The sequence below is a fragment of the Tachypleus tridentatus genome, chromosome 13, assembly GCF_004210375.1.
Source record: "Tachypleus tridentatus isolate NWPU-2018 chromosome 13, ASM421037v1, whole genome shotgun sequence".
Taxonomy (NCBI): domain Eukaryota; kingdom Metazoa; phylum Arthropoda; class Merostomata; order Xiphosura; family Limulidae; genus Tachypleus; species Tachypleus tridentatus.
The window spans coordinates 167,570,103-167,589,021 of record NC_134837.1 but is presented as its reverse complement, the minus strand read 5'-3'; the positions used below and the strand labels follow the sequence as shown (position 1 = coordinate 167,589,021).

Sequence of the window (18,919 nt, the reverse complement as noted above, 5' to 3'; positions counted from 1 at the left end):
CAACAAAATGTTGTGGAAAGGTAAGCATAGAATCAAAAACATCAGCACATGATTCTGCATTTAATTTTAACATTACAATAGTTAGAATCAATCACCAATATTAAAGTACGTCCATTTACTCCTAGAAAAAGAAGTGATATGATTGAAACAATTCAGCAGTATAAATCTTGCACATACACAAAACAGGTAGCAATGTGTTCAACCAACAAAAAAAGTAAAGGCCAAAGAATGCATAATATTATCCATCAACATTTGTTGTAGATTTCTCAGGAAATAACAATGGGTTGTTTAAAGACCCACACAAAGTAATGTAGAATAAAGAAAAAGTACAAGGTAGTGGAATTCTCTCGGAAACTATTGTTATGACATGGATGGCTGTATGTAACAAAAAAAAAAAAAAGATGGTGAAAAAAAGTAGTTATCAGCTTTCAAAACATCACAAGTATTTGGAAGCAACAGTAAATTATCAACATGAAAAGCAGCTACTCATTATATATGATTGGTTTGGTTTATTTAAAATTCTACACAGTTACACAAAACCAATTTGCATTAGCCATCCCTAAATTAGCAGTGATAGAATGGAGGGAAGGCAGATACTCGCTCTCCATAACCAACTGTTGGGCTACTCTTACCATTGACCATCACATTTCAAAACCTCCAGAGTTGATAGGGCAAGCATGTTTGAAACAGAATTTCAAACCCAAGACCCACAGATTTTAAGTGACTAATCTATAACAGCCCTAAGAAAAGTGAAGAAGATTGAGTAGCCAAAAACTAAACCATCAATAGGGTGATTTTCACATCGAAATACAAATGTAGTATACACAAGGATACAGATCAAAAGACAAATACATAACTTTGGACAGTTCAGAGTTTAAGTCCTGTTACGGACTGGAAACCAAAACATAAAGCAGTGACTTCCTTTTTAAATAGGTGAAATATCTATATGAATGTTTCTGAATTCTGGTAAGAACCTTCATACCCTTTTGGATACAGATATCACTTTATTGGAGAACCTGATATTTAATCAGAAGATTCATCACCATTTTATGTTAATTTAGCAGTTTTGCATAATCAAACCTTTTTGAAAGGTTACTGCTGAAGTGTCCATTATAATATTTAAGTCCTGAAGGAAAAACACCAACAGAATATTATATGCAGGATTACATCAACTTAATTGTTACTGAAGAAAGGACTTAGACACATGAGTCAGAGCTATTCATCTGGGTAGTCAGAAACAGGGGTAGATTAAGATAGAAATGATTGGAGATGTGCCTCAGGCCAAGACTCAAGAAAAGGCCTGTTTTATATAATATTCATCTTCATTTTTTTAGGAAAATACTTATAATGGGAGATATTATGTGCACGATGTTGGTAGGCCTGTCGTGTGATGTTGCATGAAGAGATTTGATCGGCTTCCCTCCAGTAGACATAATTTGACCTCACATATTTGCATACAGTTTACAATGCAAATGTACAAGATCCAAGCAAGGCTTATTCTAGTAATGTTAACCTAAGAATGGGCCTTGGCCAATCAAAATATCTTTATATCACATCTTCATGATGCTTCCAGTCAGACTTTTCTCTCACAACTTTTGCTAGAAACACTATTCTATCATATGATCAAATTGTTGGCCTACAACATAATTAGAACTGAACTGTTAGGCTATATATAAGATATCCACATCTTTCAGTCCTTCATTTTCAAAGGCTTTGGATTTTGCTAAAGAAATAGAGCTGAGTCATCTCTAACAGATGGAATAACAGTATATTAAGATATATTATATCAACAGTTCACATTTCTTGAACAAAATTTGCAATTCATTGTCCTGTAAAAATTCATAATTACTTGTAGACTTGTATTTACCTGCTTATCAGCTCTAAATAATTTGTTAACAACTTAACAAGTAAATTGTGGAGTGTAGAATACAAGTCATCCAATAACTAAATTTGAAATTTTCGAGTTAAGTACAGAAAATGTGTGATCATTTGTTACAAAACTATTAGGTGTCTCATTCTAACTCTGTAGTTCTCTCTCTCTCTTAGATACACACTCACAAGTAAGTTTATATGTACACGTACATTATTCTTCAAATGTTTATCTTATCCATCATACAAAAGTACGAACACAAAAGGGGTTGGAAAAAGCTAAAGAAAAAAGAAGGTAAAAATATTTAGAGAAAGTAGAGGCTAAATATAGAAAGCTATTGAATATGTGGGCTTTATTTTCTAGTGCCAAAACCCTCACCATTCATTACAGGGAAAATAACTGTGTAGACCTTAAATATCTGGATGAATACGACTGTCACATTCATATCAAACTGAGTCCTTGACCTTAATCAAAAAGTATAAAACACATAACTGCCAGCCACAATCATGAACCCCCATAATTTTAACAATGATGACTATCAACCTCATCAACTTTACTCCACCACCTACCAACAAGAAGTAGTCAATTTCAGCAATGGTAAAATCCTTTACATTCGACACTAGGACATAAACATAGCTCAGTGATGAAATTACAGGTTTTATTTGTGTCAGAAAGGGTCATAGCTAAAATGATTTGAGTGGGAGTGGTGGTAAAAACCAGTCTAGCCCATAGATACACATGCCTTAAGCTGCCTTAACCATGAAAACAAAAAAACTCGTTACATTCACATTTATGATTTTAATTACTTTCAAAATGTCCATTAAAACAATTCACATGAGCAGTAACTAAACAAATATGTAATAAGGGGAACAAAGAGTCTAACAAAATAAAAGTGATGACAAATTTTACTTTGAGTTGAGTTTTATTTTTCTGATTAATATATCTTTAAAAACAGGTAAATGATAGAGATTAGTCACAATGAGATTAAAAAAGTTTAATGCAAAAAACAACAAACAAAAAACAATGCTGGTGTACTTTTATACTTTAGATATTTGTAAAATTTCAAATTCAAGAAGTCAGAAAAACATGTAGGTTCCAGCAGTCTTAATATAAAAATATAAATAAAGCTCTTTCAATTCAGGTTTATATTGTTTTTGTAAATTTGTTTGTTTGTTTTTAAACTGGAAAGAGCATATGCTTTATATGATATCCACTGTGGATGATATTGTCTGACATCCCATGCAAAGTTCAAGTGAATTAATATAGCATGGTTGTTTGTTCAGTTGTGTGTGCAGGTTTTTCCAGTGGACTTTCCTCAGAAACGTATATTACTGAAGGTTATTTATTCCACAACTTTCCAGAAAAGCTAATTGCAAGGTAAACTACTGTTGCATTGACAAAGAAATTTTTCATCCTGATGGTGAACTCATTCTCAGTGATATTTAGAGCTGGGTGGGCAGAATGAATCCTGAACCACCCCACTCACCACAGCTACATCCCTGTTGTTGGAGATAACTTTTTGCTAGTACAAGGATGTGAATTTCAGCATATTTACAAAATTTATTCCAAAAGACTGACTTTGCTACTCGCTATTGAATCCAAATTGTTTTCAACAGCAATGGAAACATTTTTTGCTCACAACAACTGGTCACTCTGAAGGGAAATTTTCCAGTGTCCAACTAAATTTCACAACCAATGAACAATTAGCTATTAGATAAAAAAATAAAGAAGCTAAACTTTGTTATTACTGTAATTAAAATAAAGGAAACCATAGTAAAAACAACAATTTAATTTTTACAATTAGCCTTTGTGCAAAAGAAATGTGGCAATAGTTTTTTTGTTGTTTTTTTCACCAAACATATTACTTGACTGATACTAGAATTATACAATTTAGTGTCATATTTGAAAGTTAAACTTGGATATACTTGCACACTTAACTATGTCTGTTTTGGTAAAGATGCCTTGAATGTCAATCAGAATCATTTACACATCCACAGTGAAAACGTTTAGGCTTACTTCAATTGTTAATTCTATTCTAGGTAAAACAAGTGAAAGTGTCACAATGGAAATAAATAAAACATATGGAAAATTGCACGTTTCTAAGATTACCTTATAATGAATTAATAGGTCACTTAGAAAGTTTTATTTCTCCCACTTATTATCAAATTTAAAACAAAACAGTGAATCCTGGGTTTTATTATGCTTTGCAAAGATAAATAAAGCATTTGGCCAATCTGCTACATACATTACAGACATATTTTAGGGTGAAGTTTATTTCTTAATGATTAGGTGCAAAGTAAAGTACATGCAAAGTTATAATGAAGACAAACTTAGTTAAATATGAATGTTTATTTAAAACCTAAAAAGGAGAGTGAAAAGTTTGCTTGAAGCTTAATATAATGACAAGGAAAATTAGGCAGTTTCAATTAAATTCATCATATGAAAAAGTGGAAAGCTAGAGCAGTTTGAAGGATAAAAGAAATTCATAAAGGTAGTAACAAATATGTGGCACTAATTTATGAATTCATGACTTTTAAATAAAGAAAACTTCAAAAATTATAAAAAGAATTAACTTAAACAATGTTGAATAAAACTTTAGCAAACATCCATTACAATACTGAAAATGTAACACACAAGGCATATAATTTTCCAAGTAGTGCCAAAGTTTGACATACTGTATAACAATGTTTCAGTCATATCCACATTATACTGATAATAGCATACAAACATGTGATTTTAGTACAAAACAAAACTTGTATGGAATAATAACATTGTAAATGGTAAACTATTAAGGAGAACAGGAATTAAAACAAATAAAACTTGTCATTGGTGCTGGATTCAGCCCAGGAAGCTGAGAGTCTAGGTTCCTAACTAGATATAAATATTTAAATTTTTAAATACATATGTATTGACTTAATATATGATAAACATGAATGTAATAAGATGAGTGTAACACATAATGAGAGCAATTCCTTAATATATGACCAGATAAATAACTTATGAGACTAAATAATCTCAGGATCTGCAACATTTTATATGTTTGAAATGTTTCATTTATGAGAAGAAATCCTTACTTATTAAAACAATTTCAAGAACTTTGTAGTCATCTGTTCCTCAAACTTTCATGAGATGTCTCTGTTAAAGTTAGGTCCCATGTAAATGATTTTACACACAAAAATTATGTCCAATGAAAGAAAAATGTATTTTATGCAATTCAAAACAAATATGTGAAAGCACAAACTACTAAGGCAGATGAAGAAAAATTTAAACCCCACCTCTGTGCTGATCCTTTAAAAATCATATGCTAATTCACTTTAAGAAGTTCATGCATTTGAGGTGTTTGGATACCTATGGCTTCAATTAACATTTTAAGATTAGTTTATTATCTTGTGACGACAAAAAACCCACTTGAAGTAAAAATGGGTTCTCAAGACGGCTGGTATGGGTATTAAAACTTTAATTAAAATAAAGTTTACCATCTGTCAGCTAGTTGAGAGCTAACTCACAACCAATTTCAGTTTAGCATGAACATAAACATACCAGAGAATCTTAAACTAAGCCTGCTAGTACTGTTACTTTATTTCCAGCCCCAGCATTCACCCCCACTTCCAACAATTTTCTCAACATGTTGGAGCAAACAGAATTGATGGTTAATAGAAATAGCAGGAATCTGGCAAATGATAGCCAATTATTACCCTTAAGAACATACGAGGTCTGTTCAAAAAATACGCAGACTGACGTCATAAAACAAAATGTACTTTATTTAGAAGTTACAGGTCTGGGACCCCTTCAAAGTACTCTCCTCCCCAATGCACACACTTATCCCAACGGTGTTTCCACTTGTTGAAACAGTCCTGGTACGCTTCTTATTGTAATGTCCTCCAGCTCCTTCGTCGCATTTGCCTTAATCTCGGGAATCGTCTCAAATCTTCTTCCTTTCAAGGGTCTTTTGAGTTTGGGGAACAAGAAAAAATTGCAAGGAGCAAGGTCAGGTGAGTAGGGGGGTGGGGAAGAACAGTGATCGAGTGTTTGGCCAAAAACTCAAGAGTTCTGAGGGATGAATGGGCTGGAGCGTTGTCGTGATGGAAAAACAATTTGCTTCTCCTCCACATTTCTGGCCTTTTGCGACGAATGGGGTCCCTCAGACGTTTCAGAACTTCAATATAGTAAGTCTGGTTCACTGTGGAGCCTTCGGGGAGGTACTTGTGGTGAACAACACCTTTAGCATCGAAGAAAACTGTCAGCATCACCTTGACCTTGGATCGAACTTGGCGAGCCTTTTTGGGTCTGGGGGATGTTTCACCCATCCACTGGGACGATTGGACCTTCGTTTCAATATCATAACCAGAAACCCATGATTCATCACCTGTTATGATCCTTGACAAGAAGTTTTCATCTTCTTCTGAACGATCAAGCAGTTCCTGACAAACCTGGACGCGATGGGCTTTTTGTTCGTCCGTCATCAGGCGTGGCACAAATTTCGCAGCAACGAGGTGCATCTTCAATTTTTCGGTCAAAATCTTGTAACAAGATCCAACTGATATCCCACACTCTTCAGCAAGCTCCCTGACAGTCAGACGTTGATTTGCCCGCACCAGAGTGTTGATTTTGTCGACGTGTGGGTCGTCAGTTGACGTGGAAGGACGTCCAGGACGCTCATCACCTTCAATGGACTGTCGACCATCCTTAAAATGTTCATGCCACTTGAAACATGCCGTACGCTTCATAGCAACATCACCGTAAGCCGTGTTAAGCATAGCAAAAGTTTCAGTCGTAGATTTTCCAAGTTTAACAAAAAATTTCACAGCAAGTCGTTGTTCCTTCAGGTCATTCATTCTGAAATCCACCAAACGAAAAAATCGCACTTCACTTAAAACCGCGTAGCTAATACAGAAATGAAGATATCTGCAATTGAAAAAATGGCGTCGTAATCAGCTGATCTGTGCAAACCTAGCGACACCAAGCAGATTCCCCTGGAACCAACTGGAGCCGCGCAATTCAAACAGTCCGCGTATTTTTTGAACAGACCTTGTAGTTAGAAGGATGAAAAGATAGAAAAATTAACTTCATGAAATGAAATGGCTATGTGATAATAAATAATGGAAGATATCTTCCTGTTAATCAATTCATCTTCCTGTATATTTATAACTGGGAATGTGTTCAATATACACATAGTGGAGAACATATTAACACTATATAAGGAAGGCACCAACAACTACATTTAAGCAACACAAAATTCCTATGGATTTTCTGAAGCTAGATATGAAGGGCCATTTAGCATGGTTACTCTATCTGTGGTGTATGTCACTTTCCAGCTGTCATTTATCTCAAAGTTGAAAAGGAAGGTGAATAGCAAAAACAGAAATTTCTTATCTTCATTCATCATCATCTTTCTTCAACAGGCCTAGTACATACCTAATTCCAGAAGTAATGATAATTTAATCATAATTTGCTAGAGCTAAATAGTTTTCACAATCTTTGACTACCTATTTTATTATCATTCTATGTAAAATTCATAAAGCTTTGGAATACTCTCTATAACCCAGTAACCTACACAGGCCATCTTATAAAAAGTATACCAACAAGTAACAGAAAATAAATTTATCATTAAACAAAGAAAAAATTATGTAGGGCTGACAACTGAACTTTAAAAAGAAACCAAACATATGGATGGAAGTAGACAAATCACATGTTCCAACTAATTTTCACATAGGAGACTAGATCATCTCTACTTTACATAAAGAATAAAATTCTGCATCACTGGCAAAACAGATAGAACCTGTATTGCAAAATAGTCATAAAGGTAAAACAATGAAAGCTGAAATTAATCAAACACTAAGCTTTTGACAGACAAAATGGGGATGATTGTAGGGATTTTATTCTCCATGTAAAGACAAGACAGTTTAGTCATTAGCTGTATCAAGTTATAAATCCACTTACATCCTCATGTTTTTTGTTTCCTCTTTCCAAGTTAATTACACAACTGCACATAGTTTTTTCTATTCAGAGTTACTTTTTTTCCCCAATACTTGTATATAAATAACAAGACACTATATTTTAAAACACTCAACTTAACAAAAATACAAAGAGTTAAAGTTTAATCAAATTATAATTATGTACCTTTGAGATCAGCTCATCATGATTGGCTAGGTGTGCTCTGCAATGGATACAGCTGTATGTACGGTGACAATTAGGTAAATATGCTTGAAATGTTTTCACCATAGTTCATTCACTCGCTAGAAATTGCTCTTACACAATGGTTTGACCATTAAGTGTGTAACTTCAAGTTTTAAATATTCATTACCATTTCACAGGAAAACAAGTATCAGATAAAATCCTTGAAAAAAATCCAGGAACGCAAATAATTAGATGCATCCACACTTCTTTTCATATGCATATGTCAATGCTTCATCTTTAACAAAAAAAAACAAAAAAACACATATTAAAAGTATATATTTTACTTGCAAGTATCTTGCATATTCATTTTTTTTAGCTTGAATCTAATCATAACAAATTGTTGATATGTTTACTATTTCAGCCTGAAATAGTTTCTAAAATGAACAATTTTTTTACACATATAAAATACCCCATTTTCTTTAATCCATGTAAATTTTTTTACACTAGTCTCAGTTTTTATTGATTCATTAATTTTTAAAGATATCTGTAACACTATGTGTACATAGCAATTTAAATTTGGAAAAGATAAACTGTTTTTATGAAACAATTTTTGGGTACATACATGCAAATTATGTCAATAAAATACAAAAACATCAAATCAGTTATGTTTAGAAACATATACATTCAATTAAAAACAACTGCATATTTAATAATTAAGAAAGTACATAATCCACCCACTATTTACAATAAAAACAAGTAACAATTTCTTGGCTAGTAAATTTTGATAAAACTCTAATTCTGAAGAAATAACGATAATAGTAATGATCTTAATTTTTGTAAACTCTTTTATAAAACTGTTGACTGTGTATGTAATCATACTTAACTTTTATTCTGTTTTTTTTTTTAACTTTTAAGGTGTCTCAATATAAAGTTTTGAAACTATTTTTAGCTAAACAATGTACATTACATCTAAAAATAGATAAAATGTAATATTCCATAGTACAATCAAACTTCTTCAATTTATTGAAGCATTTGGAAATTACGTGTGACACGATACATATTTCATGTTTCAAGGGAGGGTTGACAAAATACCTGTTCAGAACAGGTTAGTATTAATGAACTATGCATTACAACTTTAAGCTTCAAAACCCTAGACATGTTTTAGGCACATATTTTCTTCTCTAGAATTTCACTTACACTTAAAATAAATAACAAAGAACATCAAAACAACTGTATACTTACAAAGTTTTATTACAATTTATAATGGCTCACTTTGAAATCTCCTTGTGTTATACCCACTTCTGGAAAAACCTGCTATCACACAGACATACATGGAACCTTGACAAACAGGTAATTTATGTAGGAGACCAAGACAAACTTGGTTCTTTATAAATAAAAACCAATATCATATTTAAGTAAATGTTTCTAAAATGTGAAAAACTAATTTTTTTCTTTTGTTATCAATCAAATTATTTTGTTCCAGTTTTATTGTGAATTTCCCCTTAAGTACAAAGCAATTAATTAACTTCAGGAAAAAGTTCCAGATTTATTGTGGAATGATTTTGATAAGCATGTATTCATACTAGGTTTCATAACATTTTTTGTCCTCAATCCACAGTTTTGGTCAGACTAGTTATAAATAATCTACAGTTTATATAGCATACATATTAATGTAGATTTAATTTTACAGTAATGTTTTAATATGTAAATAATGTGTGAGCACAATGGTTATAACTTCATATGAGAGTAAACTGAGAAAGATGTTCTTACAGTAAAAGTAATGACAGAATCAGATTATCCTTCAATAAAACATCTTGTTTTAGCTATAAAACATACATAATTAAATCTCTCTCCCTCTCAAATATTAATTTTATGAGTAACAAAAAATCAATTACTTATATACATCACAATACTGATAAAACTGGTTCTTCAAATTCTAAGATTCTTCATAACACTTTTCATTCAATATCAAATCTTTAAATATTTCAAAAACAATTAACAATAAATTCATTTCTAACTTTTCTTTTAAACTAGTTAAATTAAGAACTATGTGATGAACCTTCCTCTAACACCTATACTAAAAACAAATTACATATTTTATACATGCCATTTTATGAAGCAAATAAGATAAACAATATATATTAATTATCCAATTTTTGCTGAATTGAACTTCAAATACTTATGAATCTAATTTGCACATAATTAATTTCACATATACAAATGCAACCTTATTGTATTAGTTGTCTAGCTCAACTGACTACCCCTTAAAACATAATCTAGCAAAACTGGTCATTAAGTTTCAGGCAAAAACAAAGAAGCTTACCAATGCTTTATTTAATGACAAGTATAGCCATCACTAAGTACATTACTACTAAAAAGAAAAGTATCACCATTTATTGGTAAATTTAATCATTATCCCTATTACACAGCAGCCAGAAAATTCACACTTTATGCTTATAAATCTAACAATTACCAATTATTCTACTGACAGTTGTACTGTATAATATGTTGTAGATACACCCATGTTCCTTGAAAATCTCATTGTAAACTTATTACCAAAGGCTGTGAAACCAAGTTTATTGATCAGTTTCACACTAGCATAATGCTTATATTAAAGTAACAAAAATCATTAAGTTTAGATATGATTAAGCTACTGAAAAAAAATATATTGAACCAGAGTATCTGAAAAAGTCATCTTTCAAATGTTTGATTCAATTTAACTACTGGGCAAAACCATTAATCACATAAACTGGTAAACAAACATCTCTGTCTCCAATGAGATTGCCAATTTGTTGCACTATTTCTACAGAAGTTGATTCAAGGCTTTCTTAAGGTACTGCACTGTCAAGTGATTTAAAAGAAGGTTTGTGGGTACACAGAAGATTACTGGACTTTAACTAAAATTGAAAATTGGCCAAAATAAAGTGAAATATGTGGTAACTGTAACAAATCTTAAAGAAACAAACTGACGTCCAAGAAAAGTATTATTCAACTAAGTTAGAATATGAAATATCTTAAGATAAGCTCTTGCCATTTACTTCATCATTTTGGGGATAATTTTCATTACATAGATTAGCAGAAGATTCTGGTAGATAGTGAATGTTGTTCAAACTGATAAACTGTTCACTTCCTTTTTTAAATACACAAGTTTTTTCATAAAAAAAACAACATGAACTTTAATTACTAATAATTATTGAATGACAATTTACTAAAAGAGAAGGCAAAAAACACTTTAAAAATATGGAATCTTTATAAAATTAATTAGCAGATTTTATGCAATAACTTTGTAAGGAAGAAAAATGTGTTCCATTAGATGCTTCTTCCACGTTTGTTGAAAACACAGAAAAAAAAGAAAAAAAGATAAAGCTCCAGGAGTATAATATGGAGCTTTAACAGAAAATTGCATGAAGTCAGGAATATTGTTCTTGTATCTAGCCAAAATATTTGCTTCAACAAAGAAATATACCTTGTTTTATTTACAAAGTATGATACTAAATTTAGCTGCAAAGGTTATTGTAACCTTGTAAACACATTGGCAACTCCACCTTTGCAGTACTATGGGTAACTGTTGGTTCTTTTACTGCAGAAAGGATATCACCATGTTGGAAGCTGTACAAATAGAGGCAATGGAACAAGAATGATACCCAAATTAAGTACTGAAGAGAAGCTTACTGTGTCAAATTAGTATTCTCTAGAACACAAGAGAACACACTAAAGGTTTCATTCCAGAGTTAAAAAATGTTAGAGGTTTGGGCAGTTTTCCAAAATCTGATCTGCTCAAATATTAAAATAAAAAATTTAGAAAAATAAATTTGAACATGAGAGTCAATGTTTTCAAACTTGGAAACATATATAAAGCCTTTACTTCATAATCTTTTTTTTAAAAAAATTACTAAACTGTACAAAGGTTTGCTTGATTATGTAGCATAAGCATGCTGGTGTTAGAAATAAAGAATATTGTATTATTAAATTTACTCTTTTTAGTATTAAGTGCTATTGGATGTTGTTATAAGAATAAACTCATTCAACAATTGTTCATATTAAGTAGGAAGAATTTTAAAATTCATGTAGAGTAACTGAATTGTGTTTTTCTAAGATCTTATGACAATGTTAATTGTACTGCTTAGTTTCCTTTCTAGTACCTTAAAATTGCATAATTTTTCTTTGTAAATCTTTAAATCAAGCATATTAGAATTAATTATGACAAGGAATCACATTATTAAGAAAGGTGGGATTTTGTAATTTACTGGATAGAAAAGAAAGTCTTGTAAATAAATGCTTGTAGTTTATATAGAAGCTGTAACAATTTAAATTATATCATAGACTATAAAAGGGTTAATTGCACTGCACTCTTGGTTTCACTGATAGCCAAAGCTCTGAGTTACTTATACCATCCACCATAAAATATAATTGGTGAGCATTTCAGTCGTGCTGAGAGCTATCCAACAATGACATGCAGTAAATCTGCATTTTTATTCTTTAAATTACATTACATTTTCAAATGCTAATGATAGTGTAATTAATTCCTAATAATTTAGCATAGAATATCCTGCTTGGGAAAAAAAAATTGGCATTAACATTACTCATGCTTTATCTGCATACATGTCTTTTCAAAAGGGAAACAAATGAATGTTCAGACAGACAACATGGTTCATAACATATATAGGTGTGTGTCTATTTATGCTTCACACTGCAGTGTTTAGTCATAACTGTTAAAAAACAGTTAATGGGTTTGATACAGAAGAAAATATTTTTGTTATACAGAAATAATTAGTTACATTTCTGTTATCACTATCCTGAAGTTCCATTATCTTTGTATATAGTTAACAAATATAGTTCTTCCAATCCAGTAATAAAAACATTATTGACTCCAAAATGCTCCATTTTCAGTTTCTGCAAGTTAACTGCCTCTCTCTCTCTCTCTTTTTTGTTACATCATCATCATCATCTGATAAGCAAATTCCATCCGAATGTTTCTCTTTTGTTCCACCATGATGGTAACATTTAGAGTATTTAATTAGAAAATCCTATTAAAATAAACTTGAGGAACAATTTTTAACAAGTGAGAGACATCCTAAAATGAGAAATGCATACAGCAGTTGATAGATTTATGTGCAGTATTAAGAGATATGACAATGTTTTGAAAAAGATCTGATACAAAGTGGAGGTAGATAAACCATTTGAAATAACAGGTAATATTTAGTTCATGAAGAATACATTTCATTAATAAAATCATACTACTAATAAAAAATTACTAATTTTACTAAAATTAATCCTTTTCTTATTCTTATATTTTACCAACAAAATTTTAAATGAAATCACACTAATAATGCATACCTCATTTGGGCAAACCATTTCACACAGTTATAACTAATAAAAAAATATTTATGTCTGAAACTAAGCTTTCAATGGTTAAATCTGTGATTCCTAATTGTCGTATTTCTGACCTATTCACTCCACAAATGTAACACCTGAGAGGAAGAATGTGATAATTCCTAACAATATAACAACTGAATCAAGGTTCCTCTAATTCTTCTGCACTTCAGAAAAAGAATCCAAAACTAAAAAAAAAAAAAAAAAAAAAAAGTTGATTGACATGAAAAACCAAAGTTGAATAAGGTTATTACTAATGATATGAATGTTCTTCTTACAAGAAGCAAGTCCACACCTCAATAACATATTTCATAAGATTAAATGTTGATGGTTGAGTTTTAAGAATTTTGAGTCGTAGAGTAGGCCTATTTACCATTATGCGTCTTGAAATAAATCTGCATTTTTAAATATGTTCTAAATTTCAAAATTACAACAAGATGAAACAGTATATGAACTGCTGACATCTTTGATAGTTTCTCCTGAATTAAACAGTTTCACTAACTGAGCATGTGCAGCACTAAGGGCATAAAATGACCATTGAAATTTGTTACAGATGTCAAATATACCCATAACAATAAAACAATAGATGTATTTTCACTTCTGTGGCTAATTAAAATTAACACAAGTGAACCACATGGTTAAAATGTTTTTATTTCATTTTTTATCAGCAGGTTGAATACATTATCCTAGTATTTTGTGTGTTGCTGAATTAACCTAATGTCCTTGTTCTGAATTTGCTTCTCTAGAGGTAAGTAATGATAGAGTCTAGTAAAACAAGCTTTGCAAACCAATTTAGTGAAATATATTATTATAAAAGGAAGTCAAGATGGATTTACTGAAACAAAGCCCTGCCTTACTGATGAGATTAATTTTTTAACTTACAATGAAAAGTGTGCAGACTTCTTGTACTTATGACTTTCACAAAGTTTTTGATAAAGTGCCACAAAAAAATTAGCTAAAACAATACATAAAATTGAAGAAAGATTAGTTTACTGTATTGTAAAGTGGTCACAAGAGAAAAAGTAAAAGGTTGTTATTAAATGAGCACAGTCAAACTATATTTTTACTGATGTGCTTCAGAGGTAAAAGATTAAGCATTTGGTTTTAATATTTCTAGTAATCATGTTGATAGCAGCAGAATCAGCATATTAGTAAAGTTTCCTGATGATATAAAACTCTTAGAGTATTTCTAACTGTATTGTGGATGTTAAGGTAGAACAGAATGCTTTTGATAAATTGGTAAATTTGACAAATATTGTGCAAGTGACTTTTAGTAAAGTCAAGTTGCATGTACAAGTTATACAAGTCAGAGTTATCACAATCTGAACTATAAATTTAATGCAGATGACAACCAACTCAACAGCAAGGGTAAATTAAAGGGTCTTGGCATGGTTAGGTAACTTGAGCTATTAAAGTAGTACTCTATTCATATTAATAATACTATTAACAGCTTTTGCTTGTGGTAAAGACAATTAACAGATTTGTACTTTTGTGAGGTGTATTTATTAGTTTAAAAAAAGTACTTATCTTTATTAAACCAAATCACTAGTTAGGCCTTGCCAAGAAGGTTTAATATAGTTTTGGTCTCAACTTGATAAGGGTATAGACTAATTGAGAGGTGAAAGTTAGATGACCATCTTTACAAAACTATTAGCTATAGGGCAAGCTATTTACCATTTTCATTATTGAGACTATCATCACTGCATAAGCATATGAAAAATATACCTCTGTGGGTCATAGGATAATGTCACCCCTTTTCAAAAATATTCTGATAGGTTTATGGTTTATCCCAAAGCAAGTTGGCTTGTTTACAAATTGAGAATATATGCTGCTATGACTTTAGACTCAATTTTCTGCCTGGTGCAATAAAGTAATTTTATGCACGATTTAAAAAATACTTTAATATTCCAAGAACAACAAAACATTACTGCTTAAATCAGAACAGCAATCAATCTAGTCCAAAGAAGGGCTACAAGGATGATTCTGACGACAGAACAGTTGTTTTATATGGAAGGATTAAGATCTTTCAACTAACTTTCTGTTGAAAAAAGTATGGTTGGAGCTAATTCTACTAAATACTCACAAGGTTATATGTGAGATCAACTGGATGAAAATGATATTTTTGTTCTGTGTTCTAAATATAGACAATAAAATGTTTAAGATTTGAAAGATACAGATTAGACTCCAGTTGAATCTACCACAGTGAAATAAATGATTTTTTGACATAAAGGGAGGGTTAAGGTTTTACTTTTATATAAATACATAAAATTTAAAAACAACAACAGAACAGGCGCACATTTCATCCACTACACTTTAAAACAAAGAAAAAATTCAAATCCAATCCTTATTATTCAAGTATTTATGAAACTTTCATTTAACATTCTCTTAAACTTATTGCATTCACTACATCAAAAAGCAACCTCTTCTAAAAACCATCCACCCTGTATTAAAAACAAAGCTGTCTTAGCTAAAGATGACTTTTGCCCTGCCAAAATGTGTATTTATGCCCCTAGTCCTACCACTCTCACCACTGAAGACAAAATAAAAAAAATGATGCATTAACATTATCAATGTCTTTAACAATTTAAAACACCTTAATGAGCTTTTCCCAAAAATCTTCTTTTTGACCATGTGTCATGTTATTTGAGTACATGTAATTGTCTGATACTATTCAAGATATTTAAAATCAACAGACATTGCAAGACTAAAGTTACAACTGCAGAATAGAAAACAGACTAAAAAATATAGCACCTAATTGCCTGATCACAATAACAGAAGTTTTTTCTATGGTAATACTAAGCAAATGGATATAGTTGTAGTTACTATACATTATTGTATCATTAACATTGGCTAAATTATGTTTTCGGTTAAAACAATCATAAGCAAGTTATATACTTGTATATAAATTATAATCAGTCTCAATTTCTAAAAGAGTCAAACAACCTCAATTAGTAAATGACAGAATACAAGATCAAGTTTAAGCTTTAGAATAAAATTTAAATATGTAGGTGTGTGTGTGTGTGTGTGTAAAACAAAAAAGCAGATACAGAATTGATGTTTGGATTAAATAAGACTGACTGTGCTTCAATGGCTCATTGATTCCAAATGTATCTGAAATTAATTATAAATCGTTAAGATATAATTAAGAATATTTTGTAAAGTGACTGACAACACATTCCAATTTGTTATAATAATTAGTAATATAAAATACTGGTAAACTGTTTAGTTATTGTTAACAAGTTCGATAACTTAGTTAAGCTCACAAAATCCGTTGTCAAACTATACAATAATATTAATTGTTACCATTATTATTCTAATTTACACTCATTTATAGTGTTAAGAAACTACACTGCAGCCGAATGTGCTACCGCTAGGTTATAAGTGCCAACAAGTTCTACTGTTATATTAAAGTAGTTCTAGTTTCACTACAAACTCTCTTATACTAACTATTACTATTAGCAATTAGTAGTAATATTGACACAATACCTTCTTTAAAAAAATATATTAGAATATTTACCTACAAGGTGAATATGGTACAGGTCTAGTACGAATCGACTATTTCCTTTGTCACTGTTTGGTAGTTACTCAATACCTCTGAAATGTACAAAGCCACTTAATTTCCTATTCAGCGAACAGCTGTTTTCCGACGAAATCAAAACACTGCACTATTTCCAAATAACTACGCAACTCAACCAGAACTGAAGGAGCTTCATGCGACAACCAATCAAATTACTCACTGTACTTACCCCAGACAGCTTTCAAGGGCATTGGCCTCCTGGATGACAGCCAAAACAAAGAGCCACGTGATAAATTGGGATGCTCTTAATTGTTTTTTGTTTTTTTTTTTACACATTAACCAATCAGTATAGTACGTTCAGATATTGTGTGAAGTATAAACGTAATGTCACTTTTATATATTATCTAGGGCTTTGACCTTTACTCTTTTACTTCTTTCGTACTGTTATATTTGTTATGTACACACAAACACTCAAGTAATCTATAATATTAATATCCATCAATATTCTGGCTAAATAAATTATACAAATAAAACTATTGTTTTACTCTTTAAACAAAAGTATTTAGTACTTTCACCTACTATTAAAAGTTTAGTATTCTCTCACAATTAATTTGCTTTTGGAAATACTCAACTCATCAATAATTGTAGCTGCGGATAACAACAACAACAAAAAAGAAGCTTTAATGAGAACATGGAAAAAAAAAAAAAGTTGAAGAAGCATCTACATATATATATGAGTGTGTTTGAGTGAAAATTAATACATTTTGATAAAGTTAAGTAAACGTATATACCGCATGGTTCAATATGGCAATGGTATAACTTTAAAATTAGAAAAATAGAATATACTCATAAAGAAGGTTACTTTAATATAACTCTATAAACATCTGCAAAACACTAATTAATTGCATATGCAAAATGGATTGACTACTTGACAAGTTAGGTAACTTCTTCATCTCTATAACAGAAGACATGTAATAATACCATACACAGTCTGCAATACAATGGATAAGCGCAAAATCTCAAAGTGGTATGAGAGCATTTGACGTATTAAATGAGATCTTGATGGTTAATTACCTATTTATGAATTATGTTTTTATCAAAGAATTTCCGTAGCGAAAAGATAACATAGCATAATATACCTTTTTATTAGCTATTTCCAGGGCAGTAGACTGGTTATTAATGATGGGTAAATGACTGTACATCAAAATCAAACAAAAAGAAAGAGAACTATAACAAATGTCAGTCGTGAAACAGATTATAATTAGTGGTAATTGAAAGGAAGTACGTCAGCTACTAGCAGCAATGACTTCGACCTAAGCAAGAAACTAAAGGAAAATACAACTTTTCCATAACTCAGTTGATCAGTTTTTCTAACAATATTTGAGATTAAAATACTTTTATCTGTACAATGTAAAAACATTAAAAACTGTCATACGGCAACTGACAGCCACAAAACAGCTTGTTTTATGAGTAAGCAGAAAATCACGGATTCAGCAATACTTATTAGCCAAAACGTCGATGTAATGTATTCAGTCGTTTGGAATGGTTCTTTGGGGTGAAAGTAAAGTATACATAATGATATCAAATTTATTTATTTATTAAGTAACGTTTACTATAAATTACATCACGTTAATTCAAGTTGTAAACCTAAGTTCACAAAGAAGATTCAACAGAAATACAAAATTAGTGGTACATGTATTATTGTATACAATATTTTTAAGGTTTTAATTCGGTTGTTAGCCAAAAGACGCATGACATTAAAATCAAGAATTTTATTTGTTTGAAATTAAGCACAAAGCTACATAATGGGTCATTTCTACTCTGCCCACTACGGCTAAGTCCACAGACATGCCGCTGTGCCTCAGGGGAGTGGGTGCAAAATCAAGTAAACTGGTGGGATTAAGCCTAGCATGTTATATATAAAGTAACATTATCTAGTAATCAAGCCAAGTGTATCTCAGAACGGCTGATATGGGTTTTAACACTTTTACTAATAAAGCAGACAACAACGTTTCGTCCTTTTTAAGTCATCTTCAGGTTAA

General features: G+C 31.0%; 1 protein-coding gene across 3 annotated transcripts in view; it reads right to left on the bottom strand.

The window, feature by feature from the left end:
* LOC143237079 (protein yippee-like 1) overlaps positions 1 to 17,052 on the bottom strand; it is a 28,732-nt gene extending 11,680 nt beyond the window's left edge. Inside the window, exons 1-2 of one of the 3 annotated variants that reach the window (XM_076475929.1) lie at positions 16,878 to 17,052; positions 7,991 to 8,282 (exon numbers count right to left, since the gene is read on the bottom strand). In XM_076475929.1, coding sequence (XP_076332044.1) covers positions 7,991 to 8,092 — 102 coding nt within the window. In that variant the 5' untranslated portion in view covers positions 8,093 to 8,282; positions 16,878 to 17,052. The remainder of the gene's footprint in view (positions 1 to 7,990; positions 8,283 to 16,877) is intronic. The other 2 variants (XM_076475927.1, XM_076475928.1) reach the window with 2 other exon arrangements.
* Positions 17,053 to 18,919: the final 1,867 nt, after the last annotated feature.